Here is a 25,915-nt window from a genome sequence, read left to right as displayed (position 1 = left end):
TACATAGACACAACACTGAATTTTAGGTCTGAATTTGATTTATACCATGCTTCTGAAGTAGGAGCTGCATATAAAAATATCCTCTGTCAAGAACTGTTGTCAACAGCAGTTGTTTCAAAGACCAGTAAGCATATTTTAGCATAAATAAATGGATGGAAAAAGGGAGACCTTTCGCTTAAACAGGGGCTAGGAGTCCATTATTTTTCATGGGTTTAGAAGTCATTGGCTAGCAGGTGACATGCAGCTGGCAAAATATTAAGATGGTGATAATAACAATAATAATACACACCTATTAAAAGAGTTCCCTTAAAGGAGTAACTTCAGTCTAAACAAGAGAACCACATCCACCCTCCAAAAAAGATCCATTCAATACATCTCATGTTTTGATTTCTATCAACCAACAAACATTATGTCAAATGCCAAATATTTTTCCTATCACTATCACTAAATATTAAATTACCTAAAAAAACATCACTGGTATCTGACTTGTGTACCAGTTAACATACAATCTAAAAAATACACACATATATATATATGTATGAATCAGTTTAGATAACCATTTCAAAGGCAGAATAAGTGTAGAATATATGCTTTCTTTTGTTGTGTGGTTATGTACACTCCATTTCATTAACATCTTTATACACTATATAAGGTATGCTTTTATTCTTGGGCTGAAAATAAGAGGCATCATATGAACCTGAAAAAATACTAGGCTTATTCAAGTACCACCTTACAAGAACAGTCGCACCACCATATCCTCCCCCTTTCACCTACTTCCATATTCTCAAATAGAGAAGTCAGTATTTATTTCAATTGTTCCATATGCACCTCCAAGTCCAAAATGTGACCATTTTTCCAGTCATATATTAGTAATAAAGGGAAATGGACAATCTCTGTAGACCCACTTAGCTCATAAAGCTATAAACACAAGAATTAGCAACTTCCACAAATACAGATTACACTAGCAACTTTCAGAGCAATTAGCTTTCCATCCAAGCTCATGAGCATAACTGGGATTTAAATGGGTCCAAGAAAAAGTCTAGATTGAGCCCTCTGTTTTTCAGCATCTAATCTGGGGTGTTTTCTTCACTCCCCAGAACTCTCACCCTCCTTGCAGTGGTTGGGATTCCTGGATGTCCAGTTGCCCAGAGTTGCTCTGCTTCTCTTCTGAAGGCACAGAAAACCTGACTGCTCACAACTACTTGTTATATGTTTCACCTATTTATAACAAACACAAAGGCTTCTGCAAGTGCTGGAAATATATATTTACTGCATTCTGGTCAAAAGGCTACCTTCATTGAGTTGAGTAACAAACTCTTCATTTTTGCCAATACCAAACACCTTAAAATTTGAGAACAATTGTTTGCAGTTTTAAGGTTAAGTAAATAAAGCTTGATTCAAAAACCAATGAAATCAGCAACAGCCCTGTTGGCTTTTAGGGCTTTGAGTCATATCCATGCTGCCTGGCAAGAGATGCTAAATGCAATCAGTCAGTCTACATGTGGTAGTCCACCAGCTCTGTTATTTTATGAAGGAAATCATTCCTGCTTTAAATTCATAGGAAATCTGCTCGACATCCTAATTGAAACATCAGAAATTTTACTATTAAAAAATGCAGCTTGTCCTAAGAAAAACAGGATCTGGCAATTACCTTCCCTGCTCTGCATAAAAACTAGACTCACTGGACTAATTTAGATAAAAGCTTCCTTGAAAGATGAACAACTTTTGATTGACAGTTATCTTTTTGATACAAGATATACTAGTTAAGAAAGATTCAGCGCCAACATTAGAACATGGCCTGTTTTAAAACGCCTGTGTAGATATTGGGAATAAAATTAATATCAACTAGTATACAGAAAGAAATGGTAAATCTCACTACTGGAAGTTTAAAACTAATTGTCAGACATCATTATTAAACCTTAAGGTTTAATTAAAGCGTAGCTACTTCCATGGTTCATTTCCTTTCTGCTGAAGCATCTGTAGCTCGTCAGTGGATCCAGCAAGTGCTGTGCTCACGTGGAAAAAAAATTCTCACTCAGCTTTCATTATTCACAAGGCACAGGTAACGAGGGCTTCTACAGTCTGCCCTGACAGCTGCACTGCACTTGCTTTTCTCTGAGGCTTTAGAAAACAGCAAATTAAAACAAGGGCATGTTGGGGTTTCACCTGCTTTTACTCTTATTAGCTTGGTATCACAGAAAAGCATTCTAGCCTTGAAAATACAAGGAACATTTTTCTTGCAGTGGTTTTAGCCACTGGCAGGAAAACAAGTCAAGGTCTTAAAACGTACTCTGCCTGCTACAAGCCAGTAGTAAAAATCTGCTCTACCTATTGCAAAAACAATAAATATTTTTTACCCAGGGAGCAGAAATTACTTCTTGAAAAATCAAGGCCAGATGCCCATTTAAAGACAGGTGGCTGAACAGAGGCCAGGGTCACACAACCCAGGTGCACAGATCCTGCACATTCGCTGGGCCTCCCTCCTTCCTGAAATTTGCTCCTATTCTGACTGGCACCTTAAACTGTTTTCAGAAAACAGCATCACTGATGGTATTGCCAGCCCACGATTCAGTTCTTGCTCCGAACGGAACACCAACAGCTCTGTTTACAGGGTTGCCACTGTAGGACACAACGCAGGTATGGAAATGCAATTTGCATCCTCCTGCTTCCATCCACAGATCTGCTCCGATGCATCTCCAATAAGAAACCCACTCTCATAAATAACAAACAGCACTGGCACTCTTTTACTGTAAAAGTCTTCAAATCGAATCAAAGTTTTAAACATGGCCAACTTGGAAAAACTAATGTATTTTCCCCAAGTCACTGTGCATGCTTTAAAGGCATGCGTTTCACAACTTGCCCCTCATATTCTTTAACACAGCGACAGCAGATATACCACATTTGATTTCTAGTCAATGTGGAAGGATTTCAGTGTACTTAAAGTGGTAGGGTCCTTTAATTCTGCATCACTTATCTGCAATCTGCTCGATTCTGCACCACTGAAATCCACAGAGACCCTGCTACCAGCTGTAATGGGTCCAGAAACCAGCACCAAGCAGGCAGAGGGCTCTGAAAAGAGTGCAGAACTAAGGAGTACTGTGAAATCCCAGATGTGCTCACCTCTGAAAAATCCCCACATTGCAGCCACAGATGCACATATGGTATAGGCAATATTTTACTGCAAGAATGTTTAGGCATAGGCATCCAAATTAAATATTTATGCATATACCAGATTATATGCTTTGTATGCTTAATAGGCAGAAATGGTTCAAATATCTCAGCTTAAAACAAACAGATAACCCTACTATATATATTTATGCATTGGTAGATGCATAAAATACAGTGCTGATATTTTATACCTAAAATTGAAATCAACACAAGCATCATGCATGGGTATTAAAATATTCAAACTCATCATTTGCTGCTCAACCTCACCAAACCTAAACAAAAACCCTTAATGCTTTTGCTCTAAAAGTCTCCAAAAATATTGCTTTCTAAGTTGCCAGCCACCAACAGGACTGCCAAAAATTGCCTAGACAGACTTTTTCTCAGCTAGTTGCAATTTAGTTACACAGATCCACATAAATATACTACTTTCTTCATTTAAGAGCAGGCATGTTTTAGGATAATATAGTTTAAAAATTATCAACTGTATACTTGGATTTATTGGAGTGAAAATATTTAGTTGGCTAAAATTTAGAGCATACTGAACTATATGCAGAAATTTCCTGGGATGTGATCACTGTTACTCAGTAAGATCTTCTATGCTATTACAACAGATACACAATTGCAGTATAAAATGAAAATGAAAATATTTAACATAGGACTACTTGGAATTATTTTCTGTGCCTTAACTACTGGTGATGGAGACCAGAGAAAGGCCCTTCACTTCATTTTACTGTCAAAGCACTTCATTTTTACTGGAGACACGTTCAAATATCTCATTCTGTCTTCCCTTATAGGCTTCTGTGAACATTGTTAGTGAGCAGGAAATGCAACCTGATGAGTTTAAAAAAAATCTGTCATAACAAACAAAAAAAAGATCTAGACAGCTTAGGTACTTTTAAAGTAAATTTCATTACTCTAAATGAATTGCACATTTATTTGTATTACACTGTTCTTTATTTCTATCCAACGTGTTTTTCATTCAAGAGTATTACTGAGGATCTTTTAAAGCCCAATTCTTTCAAATAATCAAGTTCTTTGGATAAGTTCCTTGATGTTCCTTCAATCCAGAGACTAACACTGAGAAAAAATTTCAAGTTACTTCTTAGCTTGCTTAAATTTTTCCCAATGCCTTGATAAATACTGCCTCACTAAGAACACCTTGCAAACTGTCTGCTAGACAACTGAAATCATGTTTCTTAATGGTCATTTGAAAGAATAAATTATATAGATTGTGTAGTATCTGCATTCCTTTTTCCAAAAATGAATCTGAAAGTCTTTTCATTTTTGAAAGTGTGCATTGAAAATTATAGTTATTGAACAAATAAGCACATTACTAATGTCTTTTCAACCCAAGCATTAAGTTCAGAGAAACTGAAAATTAAATGGACTAAGCAATAAACTGACTTCATTGATTTCCATTTTCCTTGTTGTGAAATGTACGGAGTAAGCACAAAATACAGATTATGAGAAATATTTTAGTTTTGAAATATTTTCTTGGCTTTAGTCAGCCCGTGGAATACTAGTGAAAATTTCTGTGATAGGCATATATTGGGATATTTTTCTAAAGTAAACTGCAAGGACTTCTTAAGCTTTAGTAATGTTTAAGGTTCACCCACCCCAAATTAAGTTTTGCTACTCAGTTGATGTTCCTCTTCTTTACTCTGTTTTATAAAACCATAGTAATTCAAAATATATGAAAATACATGTCAATTTGTCCATTTTAATTCTGAGATTTTGACATGAATATCATTAGTGTACCTGAAAATAAAACTTAACCTAGGGAATATTCAAGAAGCACAAAAGGATGTGGTCTGGATATTCATAAAAGCTAACTTCAGAAATAGGCTCCTCACAAGGAAATTAATCTGGATAAACTTAGTCTCCATGAAAATTCTTCTTATGTCAAACCAATCATCATGACAGACAGGGAAGGAGACAGGTAAAAATTGGACACAGTAAAGAAAATCTGCCAAGTTAACTCTACAGATTTCCAAAACAATATTTGCAGTGGGTATACAAATTTGAATTATCAGAAAATAATACGGTGCATGGATTGAAAAAACATTATTTATTGAGTTAAACTTCTGGATGAAATACTGTAAGTCTGAATATGAAAAAGAAAACAGCATAAGATACAGCTTGATTTCTACAAAGTAACACATCAATGCTTTAAAAGACCTCATCAAAAAAAATTTATTTTAATGTCCCTTATACTTGAATTGAGCTAAAACCAAACACCTTTCCAATGATTCCCAAGACTGAAGCACTATGAGAAGAGGTATATATAAAATGATCCACCCTCTAGAAACAGATGCACAATATGAAAAACTGATGGTCATTTCTATTAGATTAAGAATGATCCGAGTATTGCATCATAACATATTGAGAAAATATAATAAGCCTAGTTAAACAAAAACATTGATGCTAATTAGAAGCAGGATCTCCCAAAATAAAATGCAACTTTAATATTTCAGGCATCATACCACCATAAGGAAAAACTAAAACGTAACAAAGTTATGTTCAGAAAAAAATAAAATATCAAAGAGAAAAAGTTTAGAAAATTCAGGGAAAATGAAAAACAAGTTAGATATTTCATGGGTATATAAGTCAGATGAGAGGAAAATGTATCTTCACATAACAAACACTTTCGTAGACATTTCTGTGCATTGTTTTACTCTCTGATTTTCACTACAGAAAAGAAGCAGTTACAACCATCATTTATTACTTGCCTTATTTTTCTTAACAGAGTGTGAAAAGGTCTGAAGAGTTCAGACATATCTTCTGGCTTGTGGTCCAAGTTCAGTGGTCCCTCGGAGTAGACTACAAGGCCACTGTAGTTCAGACACAAGCATGAACACAAAAATAAAAATTGCTTCACACACAGCAACTACTCATTGAGAAATCAGAAAAGCAACTGTACATAAATATTAGAACTACACTCAAGTTACTTCATTTTCACATTGTTATCTTATTTGTCTTATCCACCTCCAGTTAGAATAAATGATATTTAAAGCTACAGGAAAAAGATCCCCTCCCCTCCAACCCCTGCTTCTGAAGCATGGGAGAAAGAGCAATGGAAGCCCAAGAGGAAGAACATACTCCCATATCACTGCTGCAGCTGACCCACAAAAAACAAAAACAAACACAAATTGATTATTGGTTAAGTTGGGGAAAGCTCACTGGCTTGAGAGAGATTGCAAATGGCTTGTTCTTTCCAGTCTAAATCATTTCTAGGTAAGATACTTGACTTACACTCCCATTTTTCTACCTATAACCTGGTAGCAACATGAGATGAAAAAGAAGATACACACACTAAGTTACATAAAACATATTTTGATAATACCACGCTTCTAAATGAACTAAGTATTTGTAAAATTTCCCTGGAAAGGGCTTAGTTTATGATACTGAAAACCCCTGAGCACCTCGCTGAAAATACCTAAATACCTACTGACAGAACCTCTATTGCCAAAACCCACATGTGCCAGGGATTACACAAAATTCACCTTCTTCACCATACCTGCTGCATATTACTGCACTGTGCCTGAGAGAGAGGATTGCACCCATAACAGGCACCACTCTGCTTAAAACCATTTAATCCTCTGCCCACTGCCAAAACAACTTCTGTTTCTCCAAGGCAAATGGATTGCGTGTTCTTACCCTCTGGATTACATATGCTTTATTTTACCCTGGACATTTTCCCCTTCTGAGAGCTGACTATTTCAAGGATACGTTGTTTTTCCTGCAGTCAAATTACATGTTGCTTCAGAGAGTTTTCTAGGTACAATAAAACTTTTGGTGTCTTCTCACCTTCTGCTCATCAGCAAGCACCGTGCATAACTACCTAAAGCTCTCAGACACCGCAGCAATGCTGGTGTCACAAGTAATATGACTCTCACTGAAGTATTAAAAAAAAAAAAAAGACCACTTACACTCTGTTTACCATCTGGGATATACTGCTCTTTTTCTTCTGGTTATAAACCCAGAGTCTGGCTCATGCCCTGGTACCAGGACAGTACTGTAGTCTCCCATCAGGCTGGAAGATGGCCATCAGAAAGTTCAGAATTGTCAAGACAAGAGAGGGTTCAAGAAATGTGACTACTGAACTTGATCAACGTTGCTCTGGGGATTGGGGTTTGAGGGCAGGAGCAGGGAAGGGGAGAACGGGAGCGTGAGGGAAGTTGCTTCTTTTGCAAGTCAACTTTTTTTTGTGGTTTAAGACAAATTATCCTGTAACCAAGGTTACATACTGTTTTTCAAGCTTTCTGAGCTTCAACAAGGAGGCTACCATGAAGCGACAGAGTTATCACTGACTCATGTAGTCACGTTCTGCCTCAACAAATGTCACGTCTTTGCTGAGTGGAAGCTAGAGGCTGCTACCACTGAACTTCTAATGGACACAAAACACCACTCCTTTGGCAGTTTCCAGGCTCCCTTTTTACAGAGCTTAACTCTCAGAAGAAATTTTAAAAGATAAAAATAGAAGAGGGCTCAAGCACTGCAAAAAACGATTGTGAAATGGCCTCCATAGGACTGTTGAAAGAGTTCTGAATCAAAGCTTGAATTTGGTTGTACCATGGAAGGAAGTAAAAAATGAAAAAAAAAAGTGCATCTTAATGTTTCCTACTAAAGTCAAAGTTCACTGACACCTGTTAAATACTGTGCAACACACACTGCCCAACCTGCACGGTAAGCTGATGTCTGAAAAGAAACATTAAAGAACAATGACTCTCAAAAGTATTCCTTAAAGGAAAGCTTTGTTATTAGAGAATCAAGGGAAGCCAGCACTTCTCCTGGCCCCAGACCCATCCTACTCAGGCTACCCAACACAGCAACAACATGGCAACTTTAAATGCAAGACAGATGCAACTCAAAGGCTTCTCCTTTCACAGTCCCAATAAAAGGCCTGAATTTCCTCAAGGCTGTACCATAACTGGATGGGGTTATTTTCCTGTGTGACTTCATATGGCAGTGATTTATTTTCAAATCACAGGATACTTGGGAACAGTTAAACCAACTTCTCTTCTCTCTCTCTCTGTCCTTCTTTGTAATTTGGGATTGATATTGCTCATTTTCCAGAGAGCCCTTGGTTTTCCAGTGAGCAACCATGTGTTCTTCTTTGTGTCTTCCAAGAGCATCAGAGTGTATTCTCACATTTCTGTTGTCTTTTGATAATCAGATTATTACTGTTTTTATTTTTAGAATGATGGTTACAGAGAATATCCTATTTAAAAGGAAAAATGGGCCACAAAGATTTCCTAAACAGAAGCAAATTATACTCAGGATTTTAGGTTTCTTATCTCCTTCAATTATACTACTGACATTAGCTAACTTTAAAACATTCACAATGGTAAAATATTAAAAATATGCTGGCTTTACTTCAGAGAAACTGCTGTCTATTAAAACATGAAGGCTCATAAGGAAAAATGCATCTGATCTGTTCAATGTTGAAAAAGCTGAATGAAGCAAAAAAAACCTGTTTTAACTTAGTTACCCGAGTGGTCAATACAGGGCACGAATTTACACTTAACAACTTATACATGTTAATACTTTTCCTTGAAAGAGATTTAAACCTAACTTACTGGTCACAATGCACTCAGCTTGTTATGACAATTTTTTTTGAATCCAGAGTCATTAAGAAAAATACACAATTGAAATTGAAAATGTTTGTTTTCCAGGACATGTATCCTTAGGCCATATTATTTTTGAGTAACAGAATATCTGCTTTCAAAAAATCTTTTTGACAACACTACATTCTATGTACTGATGTTCTTCGTTCACCTTTTTGCTTTTTTCTGGAGGAAGACTAATCAACAGTTTCAGGGTCCTGCTTTCTATATTCTCCTTTCTCTTCCCTTTCCTTTTTTGCTTTTCAACCTCTATGATAAACTGGCAATGACTTTCTTTTTTTAAATTCTCTTTTTTGTAAATAATGCAAGCAAATTCAGGTGAAAGAAAATACATCAAAATTCTGAAGTTCTTTAAATCTTCAATATATTTCTGAGGGGGAGGCAGAACACAGAATAGTTATCAGAATTACTTACCACACAATGGCTAATCTTGGGATAGTAAACATTAAAGCTGGTTCATAGTCATCAATCATATCTTGAGTGAGGTATCCAAGCCTTAAGGCTCTAAGTAGAAGAATAAAATGATTTAGCAAGAGGTTAGACTCTCAAAGAAAATATTTCAATAGGAAAAATATGAAAAAAAATGTGATAAAAGCCCAAACTAATAGTATTTAATTCATAAACATCCTAATATACTATGTATAAAACTGACTGATGTAGCATTCACTGTAAAATATATATATATATTAAAAATCAACACATACAGCCATCTAAACGAAACCAAAATATTTCTTTATGCCACTTTCCCTTCTTATACACTATTTCATGTCAGGTTTCAGCTTGTTACTGGAAACCACTGGTGCTTATAGGCTTGCAAGTTTAATAAAAAGAGAAAAAAATACATTTTTAAAATAATAGCGGAAAGTATTTGGTCTCATTTTCAAATAAAACTTGCTAAAATTTTTTGGTCAAAAGACGCTAAGCTCACAAACCTAACTAAAAAAAAAAGTATATGGAGCAACTACTACTGAAGTCTCTGAATTTAATATTTGGGATCCTTCATCAACCCCTAATAGCTTTTTCAAATCCATCAATCCCTTTTTTGGGCTGAACCCCCTTTTTTTTTTTTTTTTTGGCTTTTCACTTGGTGGTATTTTCTAACTTTTTCTTCGTAGTTTCTTAATTTCCTCGTAACTTTCTTCTCCAATTTGTCCATATAATTGCGTAAGATGACACCCACACAGCACACTAGTACAGCTGCTAGTACTGGTCATGAGTAGAATAGAATTAACATTTTCTTATTCCTTTTCAATACTCGTTTTGCCAACACTGCTGTTGGCAGACAGCAAAACGGCCATGGCTCACTTGATGCTAGCACTAGATGGACTAATTCAGTACACGGCCAACTACAACTTCCACATTCTTTCCTACAATTCACTGCCAGATTAACCAAATCTGTAAAAGACAAACAATGATGTTCCTCTTAATTGTCAAATACGTGGCATTTCTATTTAATAATTATCTGACAGACTGCAAATAATTCCTCCAACTTGTTGCAATCATTTTCAGTTATAATCCTTTATTTTAAAGGGCCTGCAACACCTCTGATTTTGGTATCATCTACAGACCGTGAAAGCGTGCTATGTATTCCTTACTGATGGTCTCAACCACATATGGATGGAAGCTAAGCTCCATTCTTCCCAGGATTTTAAAGAGCCTTTACAGGTTCTTTATAGAATCATAGAATGGTTTGGGTTGGAAGGGAGCTTAAAGATCATCTAATTCCAACCCCCCTTTAGTGTGACATCTCCCACTAGACCAGGTTGCCTAAAGCCCCATCCAGCCTGGCCTTGAACACCTCCAGGGATGGGGCAGCCACAGCTCCTCTGGGCAGCCTGTGCCTCACCATCCCCGGAGTAAAGACTTTCTTTCTTATATCCAATCCAAATCTATCATTTTTAAGTTTAAAATCATTCCCCCTTGTCCTATCACTACATTCCCTGACAAAGAGTCACTCCCCAGCTTTCCTGTAGGCCCCCTTTAGGTATTGGAAAGTCACTATACAAGGTCTCCCCAGAGCCTTCTCTTCTCCAGGCTGAACAGCCCCAACTCCCTCAGCGTGTCTTCACAGGAGAGGTGCTCCAGCCCCTTGATCATCTTTCGTGGCCCTCCTCTGGACTCGTTCTAATACGTTGATGTCCTTCTTGTGCTGGGGGCCCCAAAGCTTAATGCAGGGCTCCACGTGGGCTCTCACGAGAGCAGAGCAAAGGGGGAGAATCCCCTCCCTTGCCCTGCTGGCCACACTGCTTTTGATGCAGCCCATGACACGGTTGTCCTTCTGGGCTGTAAGTGCACACCGCCGGCTCATGTCGAGCTTCTCGTCAACCAACGCCCCCATGGTCCTTCTCCTCAGGGCTGCTCTCAATCCATTCTCTGCCCAGTCTGTATTGGTGCTTGGGATTGCCCTTGCAAAGATGCAGGGCCTTGCATTTGGCCTTGCTGAATTTCATGAGGTTCGCATAGGCTCACCTCTCAGGCCTCTCAAGGGCCCTCTGGATGGCATCTCTACACTCTGTCATTTCGACCGCACCACACAGCTTGGTGTCATCAGCGAACTTGCTGAGGGTGCACTCAATCCCACTGTCCATGTCACTGTCAAAGATGTTAAACAGTGCTGGTCCCCTGAGGAACACCACTCAGCACTGATCTCCACTTGGACACTGAGCCGTTGACTGCAGCTCTTTGAGTGCAACCATCCAGCCACTTCCTTACCCACTGAGTTGTCCATCCGTCAAATCCTAGTCTCTCCAATTTACATACAAGGATATCACGGGGGACAGTGTCAAATGCTCTGCACGAGTCAAGGTAGATGATGTCAGTTGCTCTTCCCCTATTTATGATAATCACTGGAGTTTGGCAGATGATGTGAACCATCTCCCCAGGTATTCTTTACTGAAATAACGTTATATGTTGATGCCTTAAAGAGATTCAGCCCTTTTAAATGCTTAGTCTTCATTTACACATCTATACCAACAATATTACAGTATTATTACCTTTTCTTTAACAACAAAAAGAAAAGGCTTGTGCTAATGCTTTTTAAGTTTGTATTTAGATACTTAAAGTTAAATGCCACATATTTTTATGCTGTTTCTTAATGACTACAGGTAAGATATTTCTATACATGTTCAGACTAAAAGTAAACATTAAAATGAAAATCTAATAGTTAATTGCATTGCTTACCTCTCCACAGTTTCACAAAATAGTACAATTACCTCTTGCTGTACATAATATTCTTTTGGGGACTTCACAGGTACCATGGCTGACACATAACTACGAAGATTATAAAATAATTAATGTACTCCTGTTTTACATGATTTAACAAATCAGATCGTAAGTAAAAACAAACCTAGTCCAAAACACCTTAGAAACACAACATTTCCTGAACTATTTTATATTTATTTTGGCAGCACCAACTAGGAAAATTGTAAATGTTAAGAATCTATATGAAATTAAGATGATTTACTTTTTGCACATTGAGGTATTGGAACTCAGTAGTAATTTATAGGTATAATTATACACATTTAGCAATCAGAACTTCATACTATATGGCACAGGGAGGCAGGTCCTAGAAGGATCTTTATTGATGCATTTTGACAATAGAAACGTCTATGCTGCATTTCTTGGAGAAAAAATACTGACTATAATACACGTTTTATCTTGAAGGTTTCAGTTGAAATTGTATTATTGACGTTCAGTTAATCAGCAGAGAGATAATTTGGGAGACTTAAACAGTGGCCTCATTTCTACATGGAATTACATGCAAAAGTGCTAATGGACAAGGCAAGAAACACCAGTAGAAGTATGGTGTTTTCTGTCATTGTAATGTCCAGTCAGTCCCTTGTGGACTGTGGGTAACACAAGAAGAAAAAAAGTTGTTTTGGAAAACAGTGGCAGGGGAAACTGCTGTATGTACAGCTGGTACGGACAGGTAAGAAACTGTGCAGGCATTGTCCAGAACCAGCTACTGACTGCCATTGGTGTCTGCACAAAGAGTCACATTTTTAATCAGCGTTTCCAATTAAGATATTTTTCAGCATAATTATGATTTTCCAAATCAGAAGAAAAAAAAAGACATATCTGAGTAATATAATACAAGAGAATATGAATAAAGAGGAAGGACAAACAAGACGACAGGACGTTCTATGGATTATTCCTAAGAAAAATTTAAAACACTACCCAATTACCAAAAATCCTGTTCTGCTGAAGGCATTAAATGCTGTATCATGTTAGATCCATAGATAATCTCATCCAGTATCCTGTTTTTAATTATGCCCAGCACCACATACATCTAACAGACTTGAAGGAAACTGGCTTAAATTATGCAGCACAATACAAGACTTGGTCAATAGAATCTTTGACCCAACAAGCAGTTACTTTTTCTCACCCCAAAAGCAGTTATTTTATTTTTGCCATAAACCTCCAAGCCATTTTTCCATCAGAATTTTTTTAATCAATATGTTCTTGAGTTTAATTATGGCTCATGTGTAAAAGCACTTCCTTCATCAGATTTCAATTTGCCTTCTTAAATTCACTGAGTGCATCTTGCTTTTATCTCTAAGCATGAGACAGAACAAAACCTCATAATCTCTAGACTATTTGTTATCATAAATATTTTTAATGTCTCTTATTTGTCACCTCTCCTCTGACAAAGAAAGCATTAAGGGAAGAGACTTATGGCTTTCTTTTGTGTCTTGGAAAACCTCCCTCAAATGCCATATGCCAGCATGCAAATGGAAGATTACAGTTGACTTGAGGAGAGCAAATGCTGATTGCTAAAAAGCTATTTAATTTTCTTTTTATTATTGCTACACTGGCAGGGAAAAAATTAACAATAGAACACATTACTGAAGAATTTAAATGTCATGACAAAAAAATAATGCTTTTTCTATTAAAGGAAAACAGAACAAAACATCCAACTTCCAAAAAACGAAGAAGCAAGCAACAGCTATAGTAGCTCATTAACTTAGAATCTGTTACCTTAATTCAAATTCTGCAAAAAGGACATCAAAATGTTTGAGTGAATCTTTCATTTTTTCTGTGTAGAGGTTCAAATCCCTTAAGGCCTGGTCACGTATGATGTTTCTAACTTCCTCTAGGCTGCGGGTAAGATCCTTGGCCAACGGTCTCATAGCCATACTCTCAATTTCACGATTCATAATAATCGAACCAGCAGCCAAACACTACGAAAACACATTGAGAAAGAAATTATTATTTTATATAATGTTACTTTTATGTTAAAAAAAAGCACAAGATGAGATATTGGATACTTTGACCAGGGCAGTGCTTAGCCTCATTTGCTGCTAATTATTAAACAACTAGAAGATTTAAGACTGATAGGTTCAGAGTCCTAAGTCTTCATGTTAAAGGTCAGGGAGTAGCTCAGTCAGGGAGATATGAGAATGGGAGGAAGGTTGGCAGACAAACCTATAGAAAGCTCTACTCCTACTAGTGAGGCAATCATCTTCAGTAGGATATATCCTCTGTGTGCGCAAGGATTGCTTGCAGAAAAGGGACGTGAATACAGGTAAAATATGATCAATGGACTGTTTCAATTCAGGCTGGACTGCTTGATTTTGTCAAATAAATTTATCCTTACAAAAAGGAAAGACATTCTGTGACTGTGATGCCTTTTGCAACAAGAACAGCCACACTGGCCATATAACAAGGGATCCAGTATCCTGTCTCCCACTGAAGCTGTGAATATATTTTACAGGAAAGAATATTAAAAAGCAATCAAGCAAACAAACAAACAAAAACCACAGGTCACAGTGATTCTTCCCTTCCAGTTTCTGGAAAACAGCAGCTTAAGAGACTCCTTGGCCCTGGAGTTATATATTGACTTCCTCTAACCAGCTCAAAGTCATTAAATGTATATTTTTACATATTAACATACTAGTATAACACTTTTCAAAATCTTGCTATTAAAATATGTTATTAAATATCTTTGCTGCTGGCTTCGTTCCTTTACAGATACATTTGGAAGACAACAAGCACTGACATAAGCCATACTTGCTGTATTTTATTAAAGGATTTTTTTTTAAAAACCAAAAATGTAGAGGGTTATTTACATTTTATTTGTTTCTCATTCCCCTTTGCAGCTCTGCATCCCTCCCCTCTTCCTTGCAGGGAGGGAAGGAGTCTCTGCAGCCCCAGATGGAGGACCTGCGGTCCCAGCCCCTGCTCAGCTGCCTGATTTGTTTTTAAGTGCACTCAGAGAAGATCATGTTCTTACCTCTTACCAGCCAAACCAGTATTGGTGGAAAAATATGGATAAGGCAAGCCTTACCTGTTGATAGGCACTGTTTGACTGGTGATTCAAAGTGACAGCACTGACAAGGACACCTAGGCATATATTTGTAACTGTCCATACAGTCTTCCTTACTACATGCATTTACAGGACAGTGTCTGCAGGAGCATGCATCAGCATAACTTCAGCACTGCACACGTTAAGTCTCTGAAACCAACAGGTCTGCTCAGACCAGGGACAGTGGAAGTTCGATTTGGAAAGATTAAACGCATTAGCTTACATAACCCAAACACTGAATAAGGGGAGGAAGGATTTTTTTTGTTTTAAAAGCTATTGGCCATGTCAGTGGTTCCCTCAAGCACTTTTTGCCATGGACTCAAAGAGAAGTTACTGCCTTGGCTGGGGTTTTTCCTGTTTGTTTGTTGCTGCGATCCCTGTTTGCCAGTCCCTTAGAGGAGGAAAGGATAATAGGATTCACGGGGATTCAATATGAATGGCTGCATGAAGAATTACCCCCATCTTGCCCTCCCTAGCTACCAAGGAGGTGCTATTAAGGCAACATGGCAGATACCCTCAGCATTTTAAAACAGAGCTGGGTACCATCTGGATGAAGGTAGGGAAGGTCACACCGTAACAAGAAGAAAAACTGCTGCTGTTATTGCTGAGCACGGAATTATAAAACATTGACATCACAAATTCATTTAATAAATGCTACCCAAGATTTCTCCAGCTCTGAGGAGCTTACAATTAACTACTGTCAAAGAAATTTTCAGAAGCAAAACACATGGGGGTATATTGGACTGAACAAGATAGGCACTGCTAATGGAGATCATGCACTTTAAAAAGAAAGGAGGCATCAGAGGAGAAAAGACTGGTTAATAACGGGAGCTGAAGGATTGTTTCAAATAGCAAAGATGCAAAGCTGAAAATAACAACGTAAGGTGCTGTTGTGTGCTGGGATGTCTAGATAACTTCCCCCTCACCCCAACAAATGCATGATGCTTAAAGTCACCTTCAGGCCAGCAGACCTGAAGATACTAAATTTATCTTTGAAGATGCCACAATGATTTTTTTTTAGCCAACAAATATCAACACTAATGAATAAGCATCTTACATATCACATGCTTTTTTTCTGATTCTTCAGGCTTCCCTTGATTACATTAATTAAGGCTTATTCACTATAAAATCCCCTGTTCCTACAGGCTGCTGTGGAGGCAGGTCTTTCAGAGAAACCAGGCAAGAGAAGGAAGGTGTGCTTCAGGGTTTTGCAAAGAACCCATTATATCTTCAGCATACATGAGAATTAAGTGCAACAAATGTCAGCTGAACAAACTTTGCATGTTTAATACGAGTTATAGCATAACATAGACATCAAAATAAAATGACAGCATGCACTTAGATTTGCAGAAGAACTTTTCTCCTGAGAAAATTTCCTTCTCTCTCTTTGTTTCTAAGGCTTTCATAGCATGAGATGTGAGATGGCCTATCAGGATAAAAATCATCACGAATACAAATCAGATGCTAATTAAAAAAGAACAGTTTTTTAAAAGATGGTCATATTGACAGTAGAGAATTACGAAATTAAATCTGTATCCAATAACCAAAAACATAGTGAAAGAATCCCCTTCCACTACACATCCACAGCAAGTTCTCCATCTGTTTCCCCTGTTCTGTAATTATATGGACCATTTTCAGAGAAGACTCGGGGTGCATTTTAAATTCCAACTGCAAGCTTTATGCCATAAAAAACTGCCCATTAGCCCCAAGTAACAGAAACATGAGAGACTTACTTCTGCTCCAAACCAAAGCTGTCCTGCAAGGTTGTCATGGCGTATTTCCTCTGGAAACTTAACACAAAAGTCTCGGTTGGCCCGTTCATGAGGAATGCATTCATCCATGATTTGATTTATGATGTTCAAAACATTATCCTGAAGCAAAATACAGGAAAACATACATACTGTTCCCAAAGTAATCACACTTTTAAATAAAAAAAGTTTTAACAGATTTTATTAGTGAGACTCCAACTAAATAAGTGACTTGGCAAATGCAGAATGCAAGTGAAGAACATCACACAAACACACACAGAGCAACCCGCTGGTGAAAAAAAGAATATTGCTGGAAGGAAGCGTGACAAACTTCACTTTTTGTAGAGACACTGTTGTGTTTTTTTTTTTTTTTTTTCCTAGAGGCTGTTTCTCAGACTCACTTCACTCAACTTTGAATACTTCAGTGGGACTTCTGGTGAGGAGGTGTGATTTGAAGAGCTTCTGACCTGCAGCTACCTATCTGCAGGATACCAGTAAATAAGCGAGAAATACAAGTAAATTAGATTCCTCTCATTTCCTCTCACCAGTTCCCAGGGATAGGCATTTCATTCTTCCTAAAAAGAATGCCCTACAGGGTACCCCGGAGGCCTCAGAAATTGATTTATGCTGCGATCGTCAGGGTTGAGTGGACGTGAGCTCGTCCTGGACATACAGATGAGGAGGTTTCTGAAGGGCTGGTGGGCGCTGTGCCACCTCACCTCCGGGACCACCCAGGGGGATACGGGGACACAGCCCGAGTGTGAGAGTGTTTAATAGCAGCTCTGATCTGTGTCTGCAGCAGGACAGAGATCAAAGCCCTCTAAGCAGCTTCTTGATACGAGGTAAATAACCTGCACTCGTTTACTTGAAAAGATAATTTTCACATACCCCTGCTGGGTACTGCAAGGAATTTGATTACCATAATAAAGGTAGATTCAGAGCACGGGAAAGGCTGAGTGCTTTCATTAAAGATGCTTTGTTTGTCTCATGCTTTTTCCATTATTTACAGAATTCACATTCTACTTAAAATATTTTTCAAACAAATAAAAACAAATCTGTCATGTATAGAACTGTTTAACAGGCAGAATTGCTTCAAGTCTGCGCTGCACTGTTTTATTTTGCTCTGCACTTAAAAGAAAATAACAGAAGATGGGAATTTTAAAGAAACCTGCCTCTTTTGTGTGTTCCCACTGAGAAAAAACAAAACCTACTGTAGGTTCAAAAAAAAATATGCATATTTTCTGTAATTTCAGTGCAGATTGCTGGAATTGCTGTTGCCACAAAATAATGCTAGTATCAGTCCTGTAACTACAATGGCCTTCATTAAAAAAAATAAAATCAATCAATCAACTATGATTGGCAAAATTTATTACACGTTGGCATAAGGTGTTTTATCTACTGCTGCTGCAATTATTAAAGCATGCTTACCTAGAAGTATTTTTTAAGTGTATCATGCAGTAATATATCATTTTAATTAAGTTGTTAAAAGAAACAAACACCCCCTGAACATTTAGAACACAGACAGGGATTCAGTCCCGCACCCTGCAGAGATGGGCACGAAGTGAAGGCGCAGGGGCAGAAGCAGTACTGGAAAAGTCGTCCCTCGTGCTGAGGCTGTTCTTTGTGTAATGCTTAATTTTAGAGCCATACCCCTCCCTCTGCTGGGCAGGAGAACACTGCCAGGATCCACAGAGTGCTTGGGTCCCAATTCAAAGAGATGCCCATTGCAGAAACTGAGAAAAGCGCAGCCTCACAATGCTCCCCAGTGAAGGGAACTTAAGTTCCAGTCCCAGACAACAGAGCAGAAGATGCTGCACACTGGTTCGGCACTGGCATCCAGGACCACGGAGCAGCAAGACTGCCACCACCTCCCCAGGGTAAAACAGACACGCAAGGAACTACGTGCCAATTCCCATGTAGCAACAGGGTGACAAAAGCAAGGTACTGCTTTCCTTCCTCCCCTCTCTTCCTCCTGCTTGGTTCTATGAAATACAGGTGTAGATCAAATGATTAATAGGAACACCATTTCTTAACTGCTCACATCATTATATAGTCTAGATATAGCTGGGAAACCAAAATATTTTGAAAGTAGGTCCCACAAGGAAATCAGCTCCTAAACCATTTAGTTCCCTACCCAAAGCCAGAGAGAAATGAATAAAACTGAGGATTATAACTTGTAAGTTGTGGAAAGTCGAGAGTCACTCGTCATCTGTTTTAAATGAGCTATTCCTCATCTATTCCACGAGCAGGTGCTTTGTCCATAGCTCCCATATTAGCACCCGAGCAATACAGGTTGGCACATCAGAAAAAAAAAAAGAAATTTCTGTTTTCAGGGAATTAATACAAGTTTGCAAAGATCTTTTAACTTGGAGTGATACAGAGATAAAAAGTAACCCTACCAGCTGAATTTTTACAAAACCTGCAGGAAATGCAAAGAAATATAAAAGCAGTGAACTCATAAAAGAATTATATTTGAATCAAATTATACCAGAGTTTAAATAATCCAGTCCCATTTTAGTTTAGGACATGATATTCCAATTCATTTTACTTGCCACCAAATTTGAATATGGTAAAATGCAATTTTCAATCTCTTGCTTTTTTAAAAAGCTGCACAGAATAGGACAGTGAGACCTGTATTGAAAAGCATTCCCAATTTATTATTATATTTTTTAACTTTAATGCATTACTTTCCAAATGCAATCTTATCTTACAGCAAATACAAGACAGATTGACTTCCCATTTCATAATCATCTACATACTTACTCAAAATTCCTGATATATCAAAGAAAGTTTTATGCAAATGGGGTAAAGCAACAGGACTCACAGAATAGTTGCTTGCCCAGGTATATTTTGTTCTGTTTTGTACTCTGGACTAGTAGCAGTTTTTTCAAGAGTTACCTGGCTTCACATGGGCAGCTGGTCATTCTGACAAAAAGCTATGTGAAAAACACAAGTAAAGAGATGAGCATTTCTTCCTGCCAAATCTATTAGTGATACTGGAAAATCTAAAAGAGGACAGTTGACAAAACTTTAATATTCAGTGTGAAAGTGCTTAGAAAACTATGAAGTAAACTGCTTTTGCTGTTTCGAGATGTGTCGTTTCCCAAATTCTCTGACTCTACCCAGGGTTTATCTTATCCTACTACACGGAAAAAAAGAAAAAAGCAAACAAAAACAAAAACAATTCCCCACCACATTCCTTCCCTCTTCCATTCCTCCTTCTTATGACACCTAGAGCAGAGAACCTAAGCAGGAAATTCACACCACTTGCTCCTGTAATGATTTCAAATCTCTGCTGCTTTGCAACTGGAAGAATGCCAGCCAATTTAGACAGACCATCCAATGCGTTGTAAGCAAATTAGTCTTTTCTTTAAAAGAGCTTCAAGAAACATTCAATTTAGTTAATTACGGTATTCTGCTTTGTAAGCGAAGAATGAATGGGTTCAGATACATGGCAGCACCGAGGTTTTGCTCTAAGTTAAGCAACAGAAATCAATTAGTTGGAATTGAAGTAGTAAATCTTTCACTTGATCTATCTTGCTACATAAAAGCCTCCGGATGTTAATGTATCCTTTGGTGGCTTTATCTGTTATCTGCCGGTTCATTTGCATACGGGGATGAGCGCTTTTGTTTCGGCTGCTCTCCTCGGGCTTTCCTGCAGTGCCACGGCCAGCCACTGCAGAGCTGTGCTCTGGGATGGGTTCCAAGTTCCACATTTCCCGGAAAACAAAACTCGGTGCTTCATGTAATGGAGAGCACTTGTTTATATCTTACTTTGATAGGAGATATAATGAGTGGTAGTCAGACAGTGAATGCAGTTAGCCTCAGCGGAGGGCAAAAAATTGGTTTATTTTTGGCCCAGCAGTAACTGGCCAGATACTCAATAATCAGAGCAAAAAGCCAACAGCGACTGCATTAGCCTTTGGATAGGTACAAAAAGAAGAGCCAATAACTCCATTGTACTTAAGGTCTAATCAACAGAAGGCGGACTTATCTACCTTTCTGTACTTATCCTTGATAAAATCTATGCTGTGCTTCCGTGCTATTAAGTTTAATATGACTTTTTTGAGGTCCTCTGCAAGAGGAAGGTAACTTCCCGTGTTGCTAAGTACCTCTTTGTTCCTGACTGCAGAACCTAGCCATGGAAACACAGCCTCTGATAACGCTACCAGGAGCTCAACAGATAGCATTTTAGCATCCTCATTGAAATATGTCCTTCAAATTTTCTGTTTCTTTTTCTGGCTCGATGTTAAGTTGCAAACTCCCTTCAACAGCACACTTCTGACAAACAAGGAACCGACAAACAAAAATGACATAAAGGGACATAGAGGAAGATTCTGTTCCAATTTGAGCAATTAGCTGGCACTCAGGTGTTTGTGGGTTACTTTCATCAACAGGAGAAAGCAGGAACAAATGAGGTACGCTTTGATGTGACTACAGATTTCAAAGGACACCCAAAAAGGACACCCAAATCCCTGGCTTCAGAACCCCGCAGTGTCCCTGCTGGGCTGTTTCTGATCTGAGAGCCAAAGTCTCCAGACAACAACAGGTTCCACCACGCTCCCTCCACCCCATTTTGTACAGGTGCCAAAGGCCCCCCTTTCAATCTTTTTTTTTTTTTTTTTTGCCTGATGAGCTTGGTAATTATTTCCCACTGCCAACTCCTGGCTGCTACACTTTCTAAAAGTAACTTCTGAATTGTATGCAGTAAATCCTAGTTTAACCTAGCACACTATAAAGCACTTCCAAAATTTATCATGAATGAAAGGCCACTTGGATCTCTAGCAATTTAAATGCTATATCAGCAACAAAAATTGTTCTGGTTTGTGCTGAACTGCAGCAAAGCTTCTCTTCCCGAACTGCCTTGCTAAAATACCCTTATGAGGGCACGACACACTCCAAATATCATAGGTTTATTAACTTTAATGTTGACGTCACCTCCTGCGTATGCTCAAAATCTATTACAGATACACTGAATAATTATACCTCCACATGGAGTGAGTGGTACATATAAACTGGTGAAGACTGGCACACCAATTTTCAAGCCCGAGGAATCACAGACACTTGAGTGTAGCTTCCAACACAACTGGTTGTTTAACCAAGATTTATTTCTTTCTCAACTGAAACAACATTTTCAGCAAGCCAGTACGCACTCTTCTGATGGCTTACATTTAAATTTAACTTAAATCTGTTCTTAGTGTGTGTCTGCTTCTAACACAAAGATCTAACCGTGGAATTAAATTTCCTTCTTTTCCTGCTACACACCCAAATATAGCTCTCGGTAAATAAAAGAGGAATCACCATTTACAGAAGGGCTGTTCATAACTACCACCATCTTGAGACTACGTTAAGTACCGTATCATTGCAGGGCATCCTCCTCTCTCTGCAGAGAAAAGCATTTTCAGCTCTCAAAAATCTCAGTGTTCCTGATGCAGTCATAAGAAAGAGAAAATCTGTTTTACTCCTCCACACCAAAAAGCCATTAACTAATAATAGACATGACAGCCTTTCCTGAAATGAAGAATACCCCAACTTGTACTCAAGTTCTCAGCAGAGCTTTCCAGCCAAACCTTCCTTACTGGGAAATGAGAACTTAAAAACTGTGCACAGCAAAACAAGATATTACCAGATAAACCTAGTGGGTACAGACGTGCTCTTAGAGCAGTTTATAACTACTCAAACCTTTTCAATAAAGACTCTAAAATGTTTGCCTTTCACTGAAAGACATTTCAACACAACGCAGTAAGTGAACTTGTACCTTAACATCCCCTTTACATACTGTCAGGGCAACAGAAGAATAATTCCCTCTGAACAAGGGCATGGGCTACAACAAAAAGTACCAGGCTTCCTGCGTGGCAGAGTGATCTCAAAACTGCCCAAAAATGTACTGCAAGCTTTCCCAAGACCTTCAGCCTGGCACAGAGCTGGCACCACCTTCTTCGTACCGCCTCCACGCTACTTAGCAGCAGAGTCTGAGAGCAGAAGAAGGGCAATGCTGCCACGACTTACTGCTACCTCCTCTTTGCCTTTTCAATGCCATGGGGCAGAGAAACACAAAAAAGCTTGCTAAAATGGAAACTTACAATTTCGGACTATAGTAGTAAACACTATTACAACCCTTTTTTTCCTCAAGAAAAATATCTTAAAACGTTAATCACTCCCTACACAAGATCAAATACGAATCCAAAATGCAGACAGGGAAGAAAATCCTTGGCTTGTTGATAGAGTTGTACTGGTGAGTACAAAAGGTGTACCAGCTTATGGCCAAGCATTTTCTATTTCCTAGCCTCCCTGTCAATCATTCTACAGTCAAAAATAATACAAGTGACCAAAAGTTTCCCAACAAAGACGAAAAGTAGACAAGTTTAAAAAGGACACAATTAATGATTTTATTTACTAATTAAAAAAGGCTTGTTGCTGCACATTTGTTTTCTACCTAGTTATACCACCCCATTGATCACTTAAAACTTCTGGGGGTAAAAAAAAGTTAAATGTAAAATCTGTAGTCATAGAGCCTACTTTGGTTATTGAAGAGAACAGAAAAAAAAATCAACTTTTCTGATGCTTACTAGGAGTAGCAAAATGAGAAATATTGCAATCAATTACAAAATAACTGAAGTACAGATCAAACTATAGCAAAAAAAAAAAGTAAAGGCTCTTGTATCAGAGATAAACAGTGCAGCAAAAGCGTTCATTGTTTGGAATTTAGGAACAATCCTGACATCACCAATTAAATTAATCAAAAAATGTTTTTCTTCTCAGTTGCACTTGCCTTCTTTTTTAATCTGACACTGTTGCCACTTCAATTAAATTGGAAGAGAATGTATAAAAAGAGAACAAAGCTTGGCTGGTGCACCTATCAGTCAACTGCCCAGTCCTTCAGGCATGAATATCTGGGTTTCCTAAACCTGTATCAAGTCTCTTAAATATAGCCCTTACGGGAATTTCTCTAGAGCCCATCAGCTCTGTTACGTTTTATAAAAACTCACGAACAGGTACAAATCAGGACACCAGCATGGGTTCCTCCTCATCACAGATCCATGAATAACGCCCAAGTGTTCCAATACTACTGAATGGCGAGACTCTGCTGTGGATTCCTACTTCCTCCCCTCTACTGTTAAAAAATGTATTTGTCTAGTATATTTTCTAAACTTTGGGAACACTAAGACAAAGAATTTTGATTTCTTTAAGTTAATTTCTTCCCTGTAAGTCAATAATTACCCTGCTGTCTCCTCCACTGACCTCCCCTAATGTCACTACTGTAATATCTGGAGGGCTCAAACAAATTGAGCAGACCAGAAAGACTTGGCCATTACTTTCTCTGAAAGTACTCCTGGCTCAATCCCCACTGTTCAACCTTTACATTATTTAGCAAAATGACATAAGGAATAGATTCTTGCCAACTTCTAACCAATCATTAGGTCTCACAATCCAGCTGGGAGTTTCTTACAGCTTTAGTCTAACTTGACTTGTTTAATGAGATCTATTTCTGCCTAATTCCAGAAGAAAATGTTCTTCGATGGACAGATGCAATCAAACATGAAAATGTCGCACCCCTGAACTGCCTCGCTGTTCGCAGTGATTATGGTACATACTCCCAGTTTGCTCTTATCAAGAATGTTAATGAATACAATTAGTATTTCTTAGATAATTCACTGCCAATCCTCTATGACACCATCATTGTCCTACGAGTTATTTAACAGCTCTTCACAGATACCTTCTTCACCAAGGGATGCTCATTAAGGCTGACTTTCGTTTTAAAATTTTCTCTTTGGCGCAGATATAATTTAGATAAACTAAAGAATAAAAGGGCATGTTTTTCCCTTGTACCACTTAAAGTTGTCAGATAATAGGAGACACCTTCAGATAAGTCACTTTGCAAGATGGACAGCAAACAGCGTAAGGCGGCTGTGCAACATAAGCCATTAGGCAGCAACACCAGCTTGTGAAGCCTAGCCCCAATCTCACCTACTTTGCAGCTTTCCTTTCTATCTCCAGACCGTGCCAGGATGTCTTATTGGCACTGGCAGCTTCTCATACAAAGGGTATAAGTGAGCTGGCTCAGTGCACTCACCTGCAGTAACCCAGGGCATTTCACTGCTGAAGTTCATGGGATGACTCTGCAAATATTTGCATCAGTACAGCTGAAGATGCGGTTTCATAATGGTCTGCAGCTGGCCACAGCTTATTTAAAGTGGCTCTGGATAAGGATCTATACACCCACTGCTCCCCCGCCACGCCTGTCTACGGATATTATCCAGCCACAATCAGCCCTTTTATGCCATCAGGCATCCACACACAAAGCAAATCACTTGGGCTGAGAACACAGCCCTACCAAAGACTTGCTTTCAACCAGGCTTCCAGGAGGCTCCAAGCCGCCCCGTGGCTCCTAAATCGCTGCTGGAACACGAGCCTGGCTCCTGGAACAGACGGACTGCTGTAGGAAGGAAGGACACAGACAATGCTGCCACGTTTGTGGGCCACACAGTCTCAAATCAGTTTTAGGTAACACCAAGCTGTGCCCTGGAGGGGGGGCACATTGAAGTGTAGGGATAGGAATAAGAATAGTGTAAGTAGGAAACGGGAAGCCTTTATATTGACACTGTCAGTGGCCCATGGAATTACAGCCCAAGGAGCCATGTGTTGTAACACAAAAATTCACATTTCAGGAGATTCTTCTTTTTTAACTAAAGTTTATCTATCTTGTTTGCTTATACTCCACCACATATCCAGGCAATAATGCAAAGAAATTTACCCAAGCTAAAACGTATGTAACATTTATACAGACTGCCCAAAGGCTTGCTTGAGCCAATGACTGGGGAATCCACATGCACAGCTGTTGAAATTATCACAGGACTCTGACCAAAACCTCCCAAACATACGTAAGATACTTTTTTCTGAAATCATGCTATGCATTTCCACCACTACAGTAAACAAAAACACCATCGGTGTTAATCCACAGCATTGGTAGATTAACAGCCTTTACCTACTAGGAGAGAAAGAACATACTTTGCATTTTAAAAAATAAATAAATAAAGGAAAATGTGATTTCATTGAACGAAGTTAAT

General features: G+C 38.4%; 1 protein-coding gene across 9 annotated transcripts in view; it reads right to left on the bottom strand.

The window, feature by feature from the left end:
- The window catches only part of ZFYVE28 (zinc finger FYVE-type containing 28), a 147,555-nt gene that overhangs the window by 41,382 nt on the left and 80,258 nt on the right, over window positions 1-25,915 (bottom strand). For 8 of the 9 annotated variants that reach the window (XM_040556345.1, XM_040556346.1, XM_040556347.1 and 5 more), the window contains exons 3-7: window positions 16,833-16,970; window positions 13,773-13,975; window positions 11,976-12,065; window positions 9,210-9,299; window positions 5,898-5,999 (exon numbers count right to left, since the gene is read on the bottom strand). In XM_040556345.1, coding sequence (XP_040412279.1) covers window positions 5,898-5,999; window positions 9,210-9,299; window positions 11,976-12,065; window positions 13,773-13,975; window positions 16,833-16,970 — 623 coding nt within the window. Of the gene's footprint in view, window positions 1-5,897; window positions 6,000-8,506; window positions 8,622-9,209; window positions 9,300-11,975; window positions 12,066-13,772; window positions 13,976-16,832; window positions 16,971-25,915 lie in introns of those variants that run through there. The other variant, XM_040556355.1, reaches the window with a different exon arrangement.

Source organism: Cygnus olor, chromosome 4 (assembly GCF_009769625.2).
Source record: "Cygnus olor isolate bCygOlo1 chromosome 4, bCygOlo1.pri.v2, whole genome shotgun sequence".
NCBI lineage: Eukaryota > Metazoa > Chordata > Aves > Anseriformes > Anatidae > Cygnus > Cygnus olor.
Note: the sequence above shows the minus strand (reverse complement) of the source record. Positions and strands in the feature narration are given on the sequence as shown.